We start from the raw sequence: 20,754 nt of genomic DNA on the forward strand, positions 1-20,754 counted from the left end.
ATTCACTAGCATTCGATTATATTCCATTAAAACTTTTGGAAAATCTAACAAATAAATAATTTAATATTTAAAACTCTTCCAGTTCTTTTATTAATTTAAATAAAATTTTTATTGCACAAATTGAACCGTATTGTTTTGTTTTTGTAAGGAAAGTATATCATTATCTGCAATTTAAGATAATCCTTAAAAGCATTCCTATAATAGGCTACTTTTCATTGGTCCATTGTGACGAATGATGATATCGCTATTAAAATCAATGTTTACATCTAGATAAATCACATGGTTCTAGTGTTTACATTAACCATGCATGGGTTTGATGACCTTTCCGGTCATATCAATAGACTGAATAGTAACAATAGTTCATGCAAATATTTTCTTTTAAAGTTCGTGAAAAAAAATTGATGATGTAAACTCTTAGAGTTAGACTACATATAATTCAAGTTTTCTGAGGTCAATCTTTAGTTAATATTTATTATAAATACTAAAATAGTAGAATAGATATGGACATGGAGTTCATTAGTTCATGGGTCATGGACGTCAATTCTAGTTACTAGATCTAGATCTATAATAAATAATAGTCTAGTAATTTCTAGAGCCCTGAGTAGAGTAGAGACAGTAGTACAGTAGACTGAGTAGAGTCAGAGAGTAGAGTACTAGAGTCAGACTCACTAGATTAGTAGATCTAGATAAGTAGATTACAGATGACGAGCGGTGTGCACGCCGGACCACATCATCGAATAGATTTTTTAAAAAATGAAATAGAGAAGAACCCATTTTAAATAGTTTTATTAGAAACTCGTAGCACTACTAGACCTAGTTACACACGTAAGTGTAGGGCGATAACGTAAGATCGGTGATCGGTCTCATCCATTTTATTACTGAACAAGTTTGTCTACTTTAGTGCTTGTAAACATTGTGATCGTCCTTAATTATAATACTTGATTTCGGAAATTTTAAAAGTTTCTTCATACAACACGGCGAAGAAATCAACTGTCTGCATCGCTCTAAATTTCTCAAGCAGAGATATCTGGCTTTGTAAGTCTATCCGCTCCATTTGCAGATCTGTCAGAGCAATCCTAAGAGGCAATAGAAAACATTTCAAAATCTGCTGCTATGTCATTTAGATTTGAATGGAAATTTTTACCCTGATCGTCCACTCGTTTTGCAATGCTTTGTTTTTTCCCAGGCACTTTTTTTACGCTTCATTCCTCATAATTTGAGCAACTTTGTAGCTTTCCCTTACCCTGGATTCACTTTCTTGATTCTTTTTTCTTTAATATCGCTCAACTCACTCAACTAGGCATAACTTAGCGATTTTTTTCTTTGCACTCAAACCAACAATGCTGCCATATTTTAAAACATATTTTGTTTTATAAATGACTTTTTTGTTATATTTAAAAAAAAACAGCCACATTTTTGTACAATCATGTTTGCTTATTATGTTCCACAAAAGCAAAGATGTGTTTGCTTTTCCCGGAAGTTTCTACATTCAAAATGTAGTTTTCGTTTTTACGTCTCTCCCATTTCATGAATGCACAAATATTAAATGGTACATACCATTCTCTTTGATATCAAAATGATGCAGAATTGATGCCCTATGTTACACACAGCATGTTTAGAACATGACTAGCTCAAGACAGCAGTGGAATTATCCAAGAACCTAAAACAACTGTCAACACTTAAATTGTTACCGAAAAAATGAATGATGTGTTCATTCTAAACAAAAATGAAAATTAGAATACCATAGATTTGAATGAAATCCATCCAAGAAAAAGTGAGAGTCCTAATGTATCTAAAACACATTTTTCAGCCTTTTAAAAAGTTTCTTCACTTTGTGCAGATGTTTAGGCGTGCCTCATGGAGCCACGTCCCGGGCCAGATCTGGCCCACTAGTCTAGATATAGACTCTATAGAGTTTACAGTGTAGTAGATGTCAATGGTGACTTTAACTTATTATAATTATATTTAATGAATAGATCTATATGTTATACTTCATAAAGTCAATGTGATCTAGATCTAGAATTCTAGATCTAGATCTATAGTCATTTCATCTCATGAAATATTTTCTGATATTAGTCAACACCCCAAATATTTGTTAAAATGGGCCTTTATTTTAATAGTTATGATGAAACTAGTCTACAACTTATAGTTCAGTCAGTTCAGACACATTTTGATTTGGTTTTATTTACTCTGAAAAACAAGGGTTTTACATGGGTTCAAAGAGCACTTGTATGACAAAGTCACTTTTTTTCTTCTAACTAGGACTGAATGTGGGTACGTCCAGGGTTAAGATTTTTTTCGAAAATTTAAGTATCAGCTAAACATGATCTATCTATATAGCTTCTCCTTCGTGATCAAAGATGATCACATTTCTCATATCCTATGAACTCAAAAATGACTGTAAAGTCAAATCCTCACATTAAAAAGACGGCTGCATACGTGACATGGGTAGGTTCGATCAGTTGAAGATAGGACTGCTTCTTATCTCAGCTTTTTGTTGGTTCAGTGCTCTTTCACGCTGGCCTCTCTTCTTGCTTCAAATTTCGAGATTCCCAGCTTCATGCTATGAAGATCGATCGAGAGACAGTGCATCCCAACTGTGAATGTCAATATCACACTCTTTGAAGGAGCTATATTACTATTTTGTCACATATCACTAATGTGCTACTAAGTAATATGCTACTAAAGCAAAAAAAAATTAAAAAATGCTAAAACAATTAACAAACACAGTGATAGGCACAACCCTGCTCTTTCTCTCTCATTCTGTCTTTCCTTGGTGCCCTAATTATTGATCAGCAATGTAGGTACTAAACATGGTATCATCAACACAGTATCAAAAACAAAAAACGAAGCGGGAGGGACAGTTATTGATTGATCAGGTACAAAATTAGCTCACAGTCACTGAGCAGAATAAGCAGGGTCACACAGTTTTTGGTTGTATTTTTTGGGGTCAACTAGACCTAGGCAGGTTACGGTATAGGTAAAACTTAAGTTTAATACTAATGGCCAGGTTGTGGCGTCCATTATAAACAGAAGGAAGCAACTAAGAGTGAGAAAGTAACAGACCTGTCTATCTTGAGTTGGTTTAAAAAGAAATAGATATAATAAAAGAAAATTGATGATAATATTTTTTTAATACAATTACTATGAAGTGTTCATTAGCACACTGATAGTGTTCTCTAAGTTACAAAGGGGGGAGTGATGTTCGTTAATGTTAGTGCTGGACATCATATTTTATTGTAACTATGCATAGCATAAAAAAACAATAATTCTAATGGATGATGAGTTTTTTGATGTTTTTCAGTTTTTTTTCTTAGGACTAATCATTATGGAGCTATAAGAATTCAGCGTAAAAATTGTGGCAGCATCGCTTAACTTGTTTGGAAGACAAAAATGACCAAAGATCTAGATCATCTAATTATTAATCTATGATTATAGAGATCTAGTCATAGTAATATACTAGATATAGATTTCTAGTTCTATATAATTTCAGCACATACTAGATTCCATTTACATATACATTATTCTGGAAACACATGGATCAGAAATAGACTTAAGTAACCATCATGTTCTACAAATAAGTGTAGAGATTTATAAAGCTTTAATTTTCAGCAGGTGTTGAAAGATTCCGCTCTATGTTTATGTCTCACCTGTCAATCTTCCCTACCAATACATTTAATATATATATATATATATTATACATTATCCTTAGTTCAATATATCTTATCTTTTAAGTTTGATAAGCTGTTATATATAATAATAATTATTTTAAAAAAATTATAGATGAATATCAAACGAGTTGTTTGTGGCATATCTGGAGGAGTGGATAGTGCAGTTGCAGCACTTCTATTAAAACGAAAAGGCAAGATTTATATATTTTTATATTTTGATCTAATTTATATTAAAATGAAAAATAGCCTAAAAATAAAACCTATATCTTGTCTGTTCAACTATTTTAATATGTTGCTTTGAAATGTTTTGACTTGTTTTTTTTTTTTTTTTTTTTTTTTAATGAAAACTACTAGCAAAGTTTTCATATTATTTTAAGAAATTAGAAATTTTAAGTTTTAAAAAATAAGGAACATAGTGTAACAACTTTAAGGGAGACAACTCAAAAAGGTTTAAAAGGGTAAAAAAATGTATTCATGTTTATTAGTAATGATGAAAACACAGTGACTTCAAGCCTTCAAACAGGGAGTCCAGTTCCTAGATTCACCTGTCCTTTCTGCCAAACCACTTTCCAGATCATTGACACACTTCTCAGTGTTGCTTTCTGTTCACAAGCCAGTTATCTTGCAAAATCAGGACATCTCTCTCATTCTTTAGTTTCAGAACTCTTACCTGTCCACCAGGTGGATGTATTGCAAACTCATATTCTATCACCACTCACATCTTTTCCTAGTGTTGTCTTGAGCTCTCTAAACAAGCCAGTGCAGGGCAGAGCTACAACAATGTTTACAGCACCCTCATCAGAAATTGTTGGCCTTTTTCCTAAATCCCTGGCTTAGATTGATTATATATATCTTGTAGATAATACTGATGCTGTTAGATAAACTAAGAACATACAGACTCCTACCCTGCCATTATTTAAAATCATAATGTATGAAGCATTCCCATTGAAAAAAATCCTTTTTTGTTCTTGCTTTTACTCGTGTAGGCTATGATGTTGTTGGTCTGTTTATGAAAAACTGGGACATCAGAGATGAAAAAGGCAAATGTTCATCAGATGAAGAACTAGAAGATGCTGCATGGGTCTGTAAAACTCTGAATATACCCTTCCATGAAGTCAACTTTGTGAAAGAATATTGGAATGAAGTATTTAGGTACCGGTACCCTTTTTAGCAAGTTCATTTATTATTCTTGATATAGTGCAATGCTTAATGTGCTCTATGTGGACATGTGTTAAAGGAGAACCTGAAGGATGGTTTTTGAAATCATTTTAGGCACTTAGCAAACTCAACTTACTGGAGTTAAATATTGAATTACAACTTTCTAGTCTATTCAAAGTAGAGCCTCTTATTTCAGCAACCAAGTGATTTTATGCATTCATTCACACACCTCTGTTGTAACTTGTAACCTCAGAAAATGACCTATTGAAAATTCCTTTAATTATATGAATACTGAAAGGAACTTTTGATTCATTTTAACAAAGCTTATATCAATTCACTTTGTCTGTCTGGTAAAAAGTTTGTACACAGTAACAGTATTTTTCCGACACCCAATCTTGGATCAAGCTGAAATTTCGCACAATTATTTTTTTTACCTGACAACACAAGAAGCAATAAAAAAGAATTAACCAGTTAGTAAATTAACTTTTGATAATTAATTATTTTGTTTGTTATCTCAAACAAGGGAAAGAAATTGTTCTTGACTGAGGTGGTAGTATAAGATGAATTAGTCCCTGTCACGATCACATTAGTTCTTCTGTCACATATAACTGTCACATGTGTTCTTCAAAATACTTGTGTAAAAGAGGTACTAGATGTCACGGTGAAGGTGATCTTTGAAGATTAATCTTTAGTCTTGACTTGAATTGAAGAACCAATGATCGTGATTGCTGAGGATCTAGAAATTGTCAGTTGATAAGATGATCTAAGTTTATTACTAATAGATTCACTGAAGAAATATTTCCTTGTCAAATACAGAAACTTTTAAAACTTGGAACAGCTATTAACAATAATTGCAATAGTAACTGTAATTAAATGTAATGGTTAACATATTTCTACTGGATTAGATGATCTACACAATATGATAATTTATGTCTTATTTCTTTTAATACCAACTCGAGACTGACTGGGATATCTAGAATATTCTCAGTCCTTAGGGTTATCACATGACCATTATTTCTTTGCCGCTTGGCCAACCAATCTGACCAATCAAATTACAGCTTAACACACTATAGTTTGCATTTCTGACCAATTATAAATTCTCTATTAAAAAGACGATGCAAACTTGGACTTTCCCGAGCTAGCTAGAGTCTGCTGGCAAACCTTGAGATAAAAGTAGACAATGCGTATGTGACAGTCCCCTTTAAAGTAAGTTTGAAACAAACTATAGATAACTGTACAATCTTGTATTTTCATAAGCACCTCATTAGTGGAGTGGAGTACTGTTCAGTTTATTTTACTGAATGGCATTTTAATAATAATAATTGATGAAATAATCTGTAAGTCTTGATGGTAGTTAGTCTTAAGATATTTTTAAAAGTTATCTTTCTTGAACTATATAATTATCCTTGTATCGTCAAAAAATAAACATTTCAAGTACCTTTACATGAAATGTGGTAATCTTTGTTTACATATAATTGAACATGTAATATACTTCTTTCTTTCAGTTTAATTTGCTATGTAATTTGAGCATATTTAAACATGTTCAATTTTTTTTTTTATTGTGTTACATTTGTGTAAATTGTGAAGTATTGATGGTTAAAGCAGCGTTTTATATTTTTTTAAATATTTTGATTTGTTAACAGTGACTTTATTAAGGATTATTCAAGTGGAATCACACCAAACCCTGACATTCTCTGTAATCGTAATGTCAAATTCAAACATTTTCTCAATTATGCCATATCCAAGTTTGGAGCTCAAGCCATAGCTACTGGACATTATGCTCAAACAAGTGTGGGTTATGATTTGGACACTATTGACCCTAGAATAGGTTAGTTAACATATAAAAAATTTACTTCCATATCCCTGCTTGTAGTCTACAGTTAATTGTTTAATGCATTCTTGCTCTAGACTAACTTTTTCTCTAATCCTTTCTATATAAATGTTATGCAAATTTCATGAAAATCCTTTTCTGTAAAATTATAATTAAATCATCATCATCAAACTCCATTTGAGTGAGGGCTTGAGAGGTTCAAATCCTCTCTTGCAAAAGCCCTAGACAGAAACCCTGCTGTTTTGCTTAGTGCATACATGTCACCATACAGGTCTAGAATTTTTGGTTTCCCAGACCTGTCGAAATGATCAGCAAGTTTGGGGCAGCCAAAAAGAATATGAGTTACAGTTTCCTCTTCTTCTTTCCCGCAGTGGAGGCACAGTGAGTGGAAGTTTAGCCATAACCGTGAGAAATATGAGTGGCCTGTCCTGCACTGTTTTTTAATAGCTTGCTCAGGCCTGGACAGCCTCTGCCATGGGGAAGCACGGTCAAAGCACCTCATGAGCTCCCATACTTGCAGGATTTTTAGGACTTGTCCCAACACTCAAACCACTTTTCCATTTCTTTTTTTATAATTGTTGCCAGAACATAATAAAAACTCACAGCCTGCTCAGTGGTGGTGTTAGCTCTCCCTGGTGGGCCAATGAGTCAGCAATAGTGTTGCCATAGAGATAATAGAAAAACCAACCATTTTTCTGATGATATATTTTAAGGAGAAAAGAAAAAAAATCTTCATACATTGAATTAAAAAAACTTTTGGCTTAGAATCTTTTAATTTCAAATTGAGTGGATAGATAATGGTCTTTAATAATTCTCAGTTCATTATATATGTTTTATATATATATATATATATTATTTATTATATTAAAGTTATTTTTTATATATTTTTTATATATTGCATATATATATAAATAATAATGTCAATGACTTAGATTCCAAAGATTAAGAGTGCAGTGTTTCACATGACTTAGCAAACCCAGTTGTGGCTTGCATATTTTTCCACATCTGATATATATGCATGTTATTTCTGTTTAGATAGATACATTTGATAAAATAAACCTCTACATCACATATATAGCAAGAAACAATATAAAAGTAGTGACATTTTAAAATCTTAATTGTAAACCAATGCAAGAAATCTGATATAAAGAATAAATGGAAAGTGGTGTGTCAAACACATTGTCAATTAAAGTTGTATTCATCTCATATCAAGCTTAAAGACAAAAATTTAAAAAATAAGGAATGGGCTCAAAAATGAATCTAAAGGCACAAACTTAAATTTTCAAATATATCATTTGAATTTTGTTATTGTTGTTACTGAATGTTTACTAACTTAATTGTCATACACTAATTTATTTTGAAAAGATATAGTTATATCATTGTAATTTTTGTCAGGCTCTTTTCTTGCTTGGCTCATTAGGGGTCACTCAAGAACATTTTATTACTAAATATAAATAAACTCCACAAGAAACTCCAGCTATCCAGGAAAATAATAATACCTTAAATATCCAATAAAATACACAATGACAGCAACACTCTCAGCAAATATTAACTACACAAACACCTGTCCAGGAAACAGTCTAACCTTCCTGGACTGGGAACAAGACCCCATTAACACCTTCTCTCTCACAATTGAGAAAGACAAAACCATTCAGTTCACAACACGTGCAAGATTATTCACATACATAACCTGGGAGTACATAAACAAAGAGATATAACTATCATATCAAAATATCAACAAAGTAAAATATTCACTCTCGCCATACCTGTCCCTGACAATTCTCTAGGTGTCTCCTTGCTGTGTTCCAAAGACAAAGAAAAAGACCAGACATTTTTCCTTAGTCAGATCACCCAGTCAGCATTACAGAAAACAATATTCCCTGTAGGTGACCTTCTCAAAAGTGAAGTGAAACAAATTGCCTCACAAGCTGGGTTAGAGAGGATTGCCAAGAAGAGAGAGGTGATCTTAATGTTCATTTTATTTGTATTTTCTATTAAAGATATAACAAGAATTATTCCTTGAGGATTTGGTCGTTGAAAGGATTAGCTGATGATCCAAGTTCTAGTATTGAATCATGATGAATATGATTTTACTCTCACCTGTACATCCTCTGTATTGATGACTCTTTTTGACTTTATGAATTTTCTTAAACAAAATAGTGGAATTCAGAGATTTCATGCCAAGATTCTAAACTTAGCACCATACTAGTGCTACATATTTTAACTTAAATATGTGTTGAATTATTATTTTTATATCCCCTAAGTTGTATATTTATTGATTATGATTTATAGTTATTTAATCTTATGTCTAAATCTTTTGCATCAAAACTTAATTTTTATCACAAGGAGTAGATTACCTTTCCATTAAAAGCCCCTAAATTAAAAAAAAAAGGTAACAATAAAACAACAAACAGCACTATTCAATTATAACAACTTTGAAAGTGACTTGCCTATTTTTTATATTTCAGAGTATGGGAATATGTTTTATTGGAACCAGGAATTTTCATAATTTTATTGAAGAGGTAGATATTATGTTAAAATAAATCTCTAATAATTTACACCTTTAGATTACATTTAGAAGTCCTTTTCTTTCTTCTTTAGTTTTACAGCTCACTGTTTATTTATTTTCTATCTACCATCATTTTTTTAAATTTTGAATTAATGCCTAAGTTATATTTCAACAATTGGTCATTTATACTCCTTTAGTCTTTTTTAAGTAATTTCAATGTTTTCTATAAAAAAAATTATTTATAAAATAGATTTTGCAAGATTTAATAATATTATACATAGAGTTTAAAATGGACATACAAATGGTATGGTATAAAAATTGTTTGTTTACTTTGTAGTACATTGAACCAAAAGAAGGTCCTTTTATTGATGTTGAAACTGGCAAGCAGATTGGAAGTCATAAAGGTAAAGAATACATTTTTGTTCTTTAAAATATTGACATTAGTTATCTAAATCTGTGTTGTCTAGAATCTAATTTAGTTGAATGTCTTGAAGCGTGCCACGTTTTTTGTTTTTACCAACATTTCAAGCTTCTGGCTTGCTTATCTCTTGCTTTTGTCTTAGGCACACATTATTGGACAATTGGTCAGCGATGTCACATAGGTGGGAAGCATGCTGCTTATTTTGTGTGTGAAGTCCGTCCTTATTCTAAAGAAGTTATTGTGGTAAGTGATCAACGCTGGAAGAACTCCAGGGGTTAAATTAGAACCATTATGATGACAGTCTGAGGTAGAAATAAAATGAGATGTTTATTTGTGCATATAATATAATTATACAATGAAACTATCAATAGTAGATTAATTTTTGCATATAATATAATTATACAATGAAACTATCAATGGTAAGTTAATTTATGCATATAATATAATTATTCAATGAAATTATCAATAGTAAGCTGTTTGTTGTCTGTAATATAATGAAGCTATAAATAGTAAGTTGTTGCATGTAATTTAATGAAACCACTAAAAGTATGCCGGTGTCAACTTGGACAAATAAATTTGGTTGGCTTTTAAATTTTGTCATCCTCGTTAATATTATTCCAAAATTGGCTGTTACTTTTTACCCTTACCTATCCCTTAGTCTTCTGGACTATTGGGGCACCATCCTTCTCCATTCCTCTCTGTCCTTTGCCTTAGTTAGAACCTCATTTAGTGGCATGCCCGTCCATTCTTTTATATTGTCCTCCCATCGCTTTCTCTCTTGTCTCTTCTATTTTTTTTTTTTTATTTTATCATTAAAATCATTAACAGAAGTTAAACAAAAAAAAACAAAAAACTTTCTGTGAACAAATTATAAATTGATAATTTCTTTGCCTTTTCAATCAATATTTTTGAAAAATGTATAGAATAGATCTTGTAGAGTACGCAAGATCTTTTTCTCATGTTTATCAATATTAAAGTATCTGATAAAATAGGATTTGGTGGCCAAGTTTTAAAGTGCTGAGAATTGAAACAAGTTGTCTTGGGTTTGAATGCAAATGATTTGGATTTGTAGTACAGCTCAGCTCTAATGGTCATCACATAGACACATCACAATGACCAAAGTACTGCCCCGGTGTGCTTAGAGTTCGTATCTAAGAAAAGATTTCAGGGCTTGATTTTTTTTTAATACTGAACTACCTAAATGCATTGAACAGTATTGTAACAGTTATATTAATAGCATCCAGATGCCAGATATAAATAATTGTTTTGGCATTTTTTGTGTGTGGCAATAATGTGTTTTTTTAATATTATTTTATTATTTCTATTTTTTTTTTTTTTTATTAAACATAGCACTTTTATGGTTTGTTGATTACATTTTATCTATAGGCACCAGGATATGACCATCCAGCACTCTTCTCAGAAGTGTTCCGGACCGATCCTTGCCATTGGATCCAGGCTCCACTCCAATCTGTCCATCAGTCCAAATCTTTTGAGGCAGAGTTTAGATTTCAGCACAAACATCGCCTGATTGGCTGTTCTGGCTATCTAGAAGATTCAAGGTTCTGTGTGGTCAAGCTGTCCATGCCCATGAGGGCTATTACTCCTGGCCAGTATGCAGTCTTCTATAAAGACAATGTTTGCTTGGGAAGTTCTAGAATTTTAGAAATTGGACCTTCTAGGTTTGATCTGGGTGTCACAGAAAAAATACAGTTTCCCAAGGACTTATCCTGACACTTATATTAAAAATAGTATATTTGTTAAGTAGGGGTGGCTGAAAGGTGATATACCAAACAGGTGCTATATATCAGGCTTGAAAAGGAATGGTTTTAAGCATTATATGTGGTCTAAAGATCATGTAAATCAAGATGTGGGCAACAAGTGTTTAAAAAAAAAATGTTGCATGTGTATTTCAGGGTTTAAAAGCAATATTATACATTACATACAACCAGTAAAAGAATTACTGACATAGTTCCCAAGAGATAGTTCCCTAGAGTAGTCAAAATTTATATTTGCAGATAACCAATAAAAACAAATTATTGTATATGATGTTTATCTACTTAAAAGGATATGAGCTAGTCATTTTTTTATAGAGGGAACATTTTGATCTTGTTTAAGATTTTGATCTTGTTTAAGAGTATTCATTTTCATAAAATGCAAACTTCTGCAGATTACAAGGATTGTGTCTTTACTATTACAAATAATACATTGTCATATTTGGTGTATGTATCAACAACAAAATACAAAGTTAGAATTTATTTTAATTATGTTAATTTAAGTTCCAATCAGAATAAAAGTTAATTATTTATAAGCCATAGATCCCTAATGTACTTAGATAAGCATTCATGAAAAAAACTGTAATGTTTATAGTATTGACATCATCCTTGGAATGAATGGAAATCTTATGTTATTTTTTGAGACATATGTTTAATAAGTTATGGAACAACATTGGTGGGGTTTAAAATAATTACAGGGATAGCAATAACATTCTTAGGTGGACTTTCAAATTTTAAATCCATAATAGTTAAAATAATGTCTTAAAAGAAACAACTTCTAAAGACCATGGTAAATTGATTACCCAAACAAAAAAATTAATAGGAAAGCTTAGAAAGTATTTCTATCATTCTCTCCCTTTATTCAGAACTGTGAGAATGGGATGTTGTTGTGTATCTAGAAAGGGTTATCAATTGTAATCATTTCAAAAAATAAATACAGGAAAAAGGAAGGTAGCTATTTGTGTAAAGACTGAAACATTGGAGAGTTCTCAACTTCAGTTCATACTTTCTCATCTTTCAACCATTAAGCAGAAATCACCAGCTCCCAAACATAAAACATTTTGTCTGTATCAGATACTGTATCCTACTGTACTTGCCCTAGTTACTATTTAAATAATATACAAAATTTAATTTGTTTAAAGTCTGAGTCATGCTACACACTGCATTTCATTGTTTTGTTGTTTTAAAGACATGTATTTATTGCTGATCATGTCTGTTTTGCAACTTTGTTTTTAATGATTAATATTTGATGAAAAATTGTTTTTGTAGTGTTTCATTTCACATTAGAAGTGCAGACTATTTATTTAAAAGTTTTTACCTTAACAAAACATTTGATGTAAAACAAAATTATGTTTCCACTCATAGTTTAAATTTTTAAAACTCATGATCAAATAATGAAATGGATAAAATTTAACCAAGTTGTTTAAAATTTTCACATTTTAAATTTAAATGTTAAATTATTTTTTTTCTTAAAACACCAGGAACTCTTTTATTATTTTCAAATTTTAGATTTTGATTTACTGTATTTTTAAGAAATTAAAATTATATAGATTTATGATTCTAGAAGTATATTATATTATGAGCTATTTGCTTTTAAGAAAAATTATTTTGTATTGTTCTTGTATATTTTCAAATGTCTGGAAAACTTGTTTAAAGCACTATTCAAAGTTGTATTTGTATTGAGGCCTTTTGTTTTTTGTCACTTTTCACTTCTTGAGCTTAACTAATTAAAAATAACACACAATAATGTTAACACACACACTAAAGAAAAGTACAGCACTGCAAATAAAACATTTTAAGTGATGTTTATGTCTTACAAAACAACTCAGTCTTAGCAGTTTCAACAAAAAAATAACTGCTAAAAAAATAAATGCTTATAAAAAATTGTTTTTAAGTTTAAAGTTCCGATACAAAATGTAATAAGTTGTTTTTTTATTTTATAAAGTTGTTGGTTTTTTTTTTTTGTAAGGGGGGATGATTTTTATTTTTATATTTTAGCTATTTGACATAATTAAATTTAAGTAACATTATTTCATGGAATCATTAATCACAATATACTGTTCATAATCTTGTGTATCTAAGTACAAGGACCCTTAGTCAGTCATTCAAGCACTCCCCAATCACCTATTATTAATTCTTCTAATTGCAGTGAAAGGAAAAAATATGAACATTTAACCTGTTATTACTTAATTTGTATCTGGAACCTTTTTTTTTTTTTTTGCCATTTCAACCCAATATTGTTTTTTTTAAGCTGACATTTCAAAAGATTACATTTCTTTTTTTTTTTTTTTTTTCTTTAATATGATGTTTAAGTGGGTGGGAGGTTAGGCCAAAATATTATATGAGCAATTGATGCACAAGGTACAATAATACATTTTTTTTAAATAACGCGTCTCTGTCTCCATAGCTTAAATTAATACATTGTCTATAGAAAACAAAGTTTAAAACTACTACTAAATGGTTGGTTTTTTAAATTGATTCATCTTTTGTCATCAAGCATGAGCTTGTATGCAAAATTTGATGTCAATTGAATGAGTAGAAGTAGTTAAAAATTTGATCCCGAAAATCTCAACATACGAAAGATACTGAAAAGTTAATATAAGCATTGTAAAAAGGGCTCCGGCAAAAAATACAATAGAGCTTTTCAAATGTTTCGGTAAAAAACTGAATTGCAGAAGAATATTTAGAGGTTGTATAAAGAACTATTTCCAAGGTAGTGTGGGGTAAAATAAGGAATATCGGTAATATAATTCACTGGGGAAAAGGGGGGGGGGGGGGTAAAGCGTGTTGTGCTACTAAGATGTAACAGATACTAAAATTAAACTTTTTTTTAAGGAAGTGAGCGGGTCATTATGATACCATAATCGTATTAAGATCTTTTTCTATTCAAATTATAACACTTAATTTGAGTTAATATCTATAACGAACATGATAAATTATGTGGTCAATATGTCTGCACTGGGCGGTCAGCATTTTCCACATTTGAAGCAACTCTTCTATAGTATCTGTTAATACCTTAAGACTAACAAGGAGTAATCGGATATGAGTGGTGTGTGTGCGTAAACTGATTCCTTCAGTCAGCGTGCCTATTTTACAAATTGACTGACAGCAACAGATTTGTACAAGTTGATCCCATGAATGTATTAAGTTCTAAGGTGATGTCTCCCTGGCGACTAAAGTGTCCACTAAGGTCAAGCAATCTGACAAAGTTTACTGCTGTCTTTCTTTTTCTTTCTTCCCCTCCCTCCCGTGGACGATTTTTTCAGATCTTGGTGTGACGTGGACGAAGAATAATTGGATTTGACGTCATTGGCAGAAGATATAGGGAACGTCTCACTTTTGGCGATGATGGGTCTACAATTGTAAGCTGATTTGCCAGAGGAAACCAGCAGAACTGAGTGAGCCTCTTCGATCTGGGTTAACCGGCTTTGAAAGGAGCTTTCGTGGTTTAAGTTTTCCTTCCCTATTGATGGTGCACCGTTAGAATCTGGGACCGATTCTGTTGTATCGTCAGCGTCTACCTTGGTGGCTAGGATGTCGGGGGAGTTACTGCAAACACTAGTTGATTGTTTGGGGCCGTAAGTGTTTTTGAAAGAACCGCTGACGTAGATGCAGTCATTGGACGAGGTGGTCTCTTCCAGCGAAGTCTTGGTGCTAGAAGGTACCACAACTATTTTCGTCTTGACGTCAACATCCTTGCTGTCTGCGCCGCTGAAAACTTCCCCATCTAACGACGTCCTCGAGATTTTCTTCTTGCGCATAAATCGAGTGCTGGGGGAACTGTTGCTCCTTTCGTAGCATTTTCGGCCCACGCGCTTGACAGGGGCGCAAACGTCAGTTTCGTTGCTGAATGAGGCTTCTGGTACGGTATCTTCCCCCGCACGGCCTCCGAGGCTGTCCACAGAGTCGGAACTGGCGTAGAACGTGGGCCTCTGGTCTTCGTCACCGTTACATTCGTCGGAAAGATTGAGTGATGAGTTGCAGGGGGAAGAGGCTTTCCCCTCGGGGTTAGATTCGGGCCAACCCTCCAAGATTCCCTGCTCGTTGTTGTCCTGGTGTATCTCCAGGTGGCTGTACTCGTCTTCTAGCTCTTTCAGTCGTCGCTGGAGATGGCCGCACAGGAAATAGGTGCTCATCTTGCCTTTACCTTTTACCTCCATCTCCCCGCGCTGTTTGAAGGCGTATCCCCATCCTTTGAGAGCTCTGCGGGAATAAAGCGTGTACAATTTGTAGAATTATAACGTTTTACGGAGACAAAAAACAACAAACAAACAAAAAAAAAAAACAAGCACACACACAGCAGCCTTCCCATAGGATTTAAAGACCAGATCTGGTAGTTTTATTTTCCCTAGAAATGTTATTCCAATATAGAGCCAATGATAGGCAAGACGCTCTTAAAATTATGACACACTTTTTTAGCTTGTAAACTAGATTTATTTGTTTAAGCTGCTTTCTAGAATTTTCCAGGATACCTTTCAAAATAATTTTACGAAATGTAATTGGAAATTTCTTGGAAAGATTTTATGAAGTAGGAATATACTTTTGTACGGGGAGCTGTGTGCAGAAAAGCGCTCCCAGGGGGGGTCAATACAAGCGCTATAAAGACACCCTTAAGAGCTCCTATAATCGCTTCTCATAGCGTGAATCTGTGAGTGTCGGCGTCACGAGATCTGTGAAGCAAGAAGAGTGGCAAGCGTGAAAGAGCGGCGTAGCAACAAAAAGCTGAGAGAAGCAGCAGGGCTATCTGCAACTGACCAAACCTACCCATGCCACGTTTGCGGCCGGCTTTTTAAAGCGAGGATTGGACTTTATACAGTCATCTTCGAATTCATAGGATATTAGAAATGTGCTCATCTTCGAATTCATAGGATATGAGAAATGTGCTCATCTTCGAATTCATAGGATATGAGAAATGTGCTCATCTTCGAATTCATAGGATATGAGAAATGTGCTCATCTTCGAATTCATAGGATATGAGAAATTTGCTCATCTTCGAATTCATAGGATATGAGAAATTTGCTCATCTTCGAATTCATAGGATATGAGAAATTTGCTTATCTTCGAATTCATAGGATATGAGAAATGTGGTCATCTTCGAATTCATAGGATATGAGAAATTTGCTCATCTTCGAATTCATAGGATATGAGAAATTTGCTCATCTTCGAATTCATAGGATATGAGAAATTTGCTCATCTTCGAATTCATAGGATATGAGAAATTTGCTTATCTTCGAATTCATAGGATATGAGAAATGTGGTCATCTTCGAATTCATAGGATATGAGAAATGTGCTCATCTTCGATCATGAAGGAGGAGCTATACATGAAATTGGAAGAGTCAAAGTAAGCTCCACTTGAAAGATTATATTTTATTCTTAACTTTCCTTTACAGATAGAAACATATTTTGGGGGAATTGAAAAAGCAAAATGTAAAGCCTACTCATATGCAGAGGGGCTTAGATGAATTCGTCCAGGAACGCCGTGGCTTTCCATCCTAGAAGCTGTGTTGACGGTGTCCCCAAACAAACAGTAGCGGGGCATTTTGACTCCTACTACACCAGCCACAACTGGTCCCGTGTGTACACCTACCCTGATCTGAAAACAATAAGCAAAAATACTTATATATTAAGCGTACTTGTAAAGATTAGTTTGGATCAGTCATGTAATTAAATATGTAACTAATTCAGCTTATAGCACCACTTTAGTCAATTACAATTTCTTTCCCTTGTTCGAGATACCAAACAAAATCGTTTTTTACTAAGAGTTAATTATCTGATTCGTTAGTTTTTTAAATTGATTCTTGCGTTGTCGGGTAAAAGAAATGATTGTGCAAAATTTTAGCTTGATCCGAGATTGTTTGTGGGAGAAATCACTTGTACAAACTTTTTTTCCAGACAGATAGATAGAGAGAGTTGATATAAGCTTTTGAAATAAAAAGTGTTTGCTTGTTATTCAACGACTTAGGTTAATATAAGACATACATAGTGCTAATGTTACACAATTAATAAATCAAACACTAAGCGTTTATATGTATTTTATATTATATATTTACACTTACAGATATAAATATATGTTGTTGTTTTTTTTAATTAAATATTATTACAGCCAGTCAGAAAGGCTAAATCAGCTTAATTCCTTACGATAAAAGTGTTGCCATTGAAAAGGTTTTGTTCTAGCCTAAAACTCAAACATTACCAATTGACATATGTGTAGCGAAATCAAAAGTTGTGAACTCTTTTCATGATCTTGGATAATCAATTAGTCTGATATAGATCTAACAGGCCGTACATCAGCTCAGTTTACCTGGAGTGGTAAGCCAGTAGCTGGAGATTTCACAAGTCCAGCGTCTTCTACCATGTCTAAGGCAAAGTTGGCCACAGGTTGGGCATGAATTGTCGTCTGTTCTGGGACACCACTTACGATCATATAAGCGTCCCCTATAGTCTCAACCTATTAATAACATGACATATATTTATATATAGGCACACGTGATCAATAAAAGTACTACACTAAATAGTCTAGCTCCCACTAGCGAACCTTGTAAACGTTATGTTGGGAGGTCCTCTGGTCAAACCTCTGGTACATGTCATTCAACATATTCACGATATCCATGGGACTGCAGGCAGCCGCTATGTTGGTGAACGTCACAATGTCACTAAACAAAATCGTCACTTGATCGAATTTTTCTAGACAAGAATAAGAAATCACGAATTACTGCCACATGTTTCCAGCTCAATAATGAAAGTGTTACTATAGAAGATCGCAAGTAGTTATGTTTATTGTGAGACTTTCAATTAATTATTGTTCCTTAGGAGTACGTCTTGATCTGAATAATATATTGTTATTCCATATTTCGTTAAGTTTAAACTAGTTAAGCTTTAATGCAATGTTTTATCAGTCACTTTTTCTAAAAGTTCTATTTGTTTTCTTCTATTAAATGTATTTTATTCCTGGAACTAATTAGACTGGATTTGTTTTGTTACTTTCACGTTAAAGTAATGGAAAAGTCAACACGAGCGTTTGCTTTGAAACAGCTCACCAGCCTGTAGGCTTTGGATCAGCTCACCAGCCTGTAGGCTTTGGATCAGCTCACCAGCCTGTAGGCTTTGGATCAGCTCACCAGCCTGTAGGCTTTGGATCAGCTCACCAGCCTGTAGGCTTTGGATCAGCTCACCAGCCTGTAGGCTTTGGATCAGCTCACCAGCCTGTAGGCTTTGGATCAGCTCACCAGCCTGTAGGCTTTGGATCAGCTCACCAGCCTGTAGGCTTTGGATCAGCTCACCAGCCTGTAGGCTTTGGATCAGCTCACCAGCCTGTAGGCTTTGGATCAGCTCACCAGCCTGTAGGCTTTGGATCAGCTCACCAGCCTGTAGGCTTTGGATCAGCTCACCAGCCTGTAGGCTTTGGATCAGCTCACCAGCCTGTAGGCTTTGGATCAGCTCACCAGCCTGTAGGCTTTGGATCAGCTCACCAGCCTGTAGGCTTTGGATCAGCTCACCAGCCTGTAGGCTTTGGATCAGCTCACCAGCCTGTAGGCTTTGGATCAGCTCACCAGCCTGTAGGCTTTGGATCAGCTCACCAGCCTGTAGGCTTTGAAACAGCTCACCAGCCTGTAGGCTTTGAAACAGCTCACCAGCCTGTAGGCTTTGAAACAGCTCACCAGCCTGTAGGCTTTGAAACAGCTCACCAGCCTGTAGGCTTTGAAACAGCTCACCAGCCTGTAGGCTTTGAAACAGCTCACCAGCCTGTAGGCTTTGAAACAGCTCACCAGCCTGTAGGCTTTGAAACAGCTCACCAGTCTGTAGGCTTTGAAACAGCTCACCAGCCTGTAGGCTTTGAAACAGCTCACCAGCCTGTAGGCTTTGAAACAGCTCACCAGCCTGTAGGCTTTGAAACAGCTCACCAGCCTGTAGGCTTTGAAACAGCTCACCAGCCTGTAGGCTTTGAAACAGCTCACCAGCCTGTAGGCTTTGAAACAGCTCACCAGTCTGTAGGCTTTGAAACAGCTCACCAGCCTGTAGGCTTTGAAACAGCTCACCAGCCTGTAGGCTTTGAAACAGCTCACCAGCCTGTAGGCTTTGAAACAGCAAACATGAACCAAAACTCAACAAGCTTACAACGTAATGATCTTAGAGATGTCTCAAAAAGGATTCAGTTGAACTTGATTTAGTGAGAAACGTAAAACGAAAGCGCTAAAAATAGACATGGATAGTAAGAGTACACCGTCTATTTTTTAGGGCAATACTTTACTCAGCGTAAAGTACCAAAGACCTTGCGATCTATAGCGCAGATGATGTAAAGGTCATCTGTTTCTATGGTCGACGTTTAACGAGGGTGTCATGTGGCCAGCACAAGGACCTATCCTCCTTTACTAAAGTCAGGTAGGCATTAGAGTTAGGTGGACTCTGGCACATCAAAACCCAACTGTTTGAAAGACAACACTTTACCACTATATTCCCCCCCCCCCCATTTTATAGCAGTAAACTTATTGAAATTGTTACTTTAAACTACAAAGGGAAGCGATTGAAAGCGTAACAAGATTCTTGCAATAATGATATCAAGAAATAAATGACGTAAGCATCAGCATCACAGACTCCATTGAAAATGTTAAATCTTTGAATACAGATTGAAACAGAAGACAGAAGCTCCAACAAAAATCTCAGCAAGAGCTACACAATTCTCCCGAAACTTGAGACATTACTGGTGGAGAAACTCTCAATGTTAGTAGGTACTGTTTGATAAAGAAATTCAATGTAGATTAAGAGCTAAACAAATGAACTAGAGCTAACGAGTAAATGTCTTGAAGACAAAAGAAATGGGGAAAAAAAAGACAACAAAAAGGAAACAATAGACAAAAGTTGGGAATATACTGGCAAAAACATCAGAAAGTATCATTTTTGGACTGGCGTAAATGAAATCCATCCTGACACTCTCCTTGGTTTAAAATGCTTCTAAACCAATAACCAAAAAAAATAAAAGTTGAACCGTGTGTGTACCAGCCTCTACTTTCTGCCCATGGGTCAGTGCGTTGGCAACTTTTCTGGGTAACATCTGATGCAGCAGTGTCTCTGTCTTGCACTTTTCCACCTCCAGAGCCTGTGAAGTTTTCTTCAACTCGGCTGTTGTTTCATCCAGACGTTTTCTGAACAATCAAATATTACAGTATAGGCTTAGTACTAATATCATCTTTGAAAAGGTTTGATTACATAAGTAATGCTATTTAGCAAATTAAATTATGCAAAAATGCAATTTATTTGGGGATGGCACTTGAATGGTACGGATTGCAAATTGTTAAAAAAGAATAAAAAAGTACGCGAAAGAAAGAGAGAGAGAAATTTAAAAACTAATGCTACAGTGAACATTTCTGGAAGAAAGAATTAGTGTAAATATGTA

The 20,754-nt window shown here is 34.1% G+C and overlaps 2 protein-coding genes across 5 annotated transcripts in view; one reads left to right on the forward strand and one right to left on the reverse strand.

Moving 5' to 3' along the window:
* Nucleotides 1-240: 240 nt before the first annotated feature.
* Nucleotides 241-13,165, forward strand: LOC106058339 (mitochondrial tRNA-specific 2-thiouridylase 1-like). Of its 4 annotated transcripts, none has more exons than XM_013215744.2 (9): nucleotides 241-450; nucleotides 3,784-3,862; nucleotides 4,658-4,823; nucleotides 6,473-6,657; nucleotides 8,448-8,620; nucleotides 9,129-9,182; nucleotides 9,507-9,573; nucleotides 9,733-9,833; nucleotides 10,977-13,165. In XM_013215744.2, exons 2-9 carry the CDS (start codon nucleotides 3,784-3,786, stop codon nucleotides 11,319-11,321), a joined length of 1,170 nt encoding a protein of 389 aa, XP_013071198.2. In that variant the 5' UTR covers nucleotides 241-450; the 3' UTR covers nucleotides 11,322-13,165. The 4 variants fall into 4 exon arrangements, with proteins under 4 accessions (XP_013071198.2, XP_055883188.1, XP_055883189.1 ...); XM_056027213.1 differs by having other exon boundaries at nucleotides 245-383; XM_056027214.1 differs by lacking the exon at nucleotides 241-450 and adding an exon at nucleotides 572-825.
* Nucleotides 13,166-13,336: 171 nt separating this feature from the next.
* Nucleotides 13,337-20,754, reverse strand: part of LOC106058340 (guanylate cyclase soluble subunit beta-2-like) — a 105,977-nt gene continuing 98,559 nt past the window's right edge. Inside the window, exons 11-15 of the mRNA XM_056027211.1 lie at nucleotides 20,358-20,503; nucleotides 17,899-18,047; nucleotides 17,665-17,811; nucleotides 16,802-16,956; nucleotides 13,337-15,565 (exon numbers count right to left, since the gene is read on the reverse strand). Coding sequence (XP_055883186.1) covers nucleotides 14,554-15,565; nucleotides 16,802-16,956; nucleotides 17,665-17,811; nucleotides 17,899-18,047; nucleotides 20,358-20,503 — 1,609 coding nt within the window. The 3' untranslated portion in view covers nucleotides 13,337-14,553. The remainder of the gene's footprint in view (nucleotides 15,566-16,801; nucleotides 16,957-17,664; nucleotides 17,812-17,898; nucleotides 18,048-20,357; nucleotides 20,504-20,754) is intronic.

This window comes from Biomphalaria glabrata, chromosome 4 (genome assembly GCF_947242115.1).
Source record: "Biomphalaria glabrata chromosome 4, xgBioGlab47.1, whole genome shotgun sequence".
NCBI lineage: Eukaryota > Metazoa > Mollusca > Gastropoda > Planorbidae > Biomphalaria > Biomphalaria glabrata.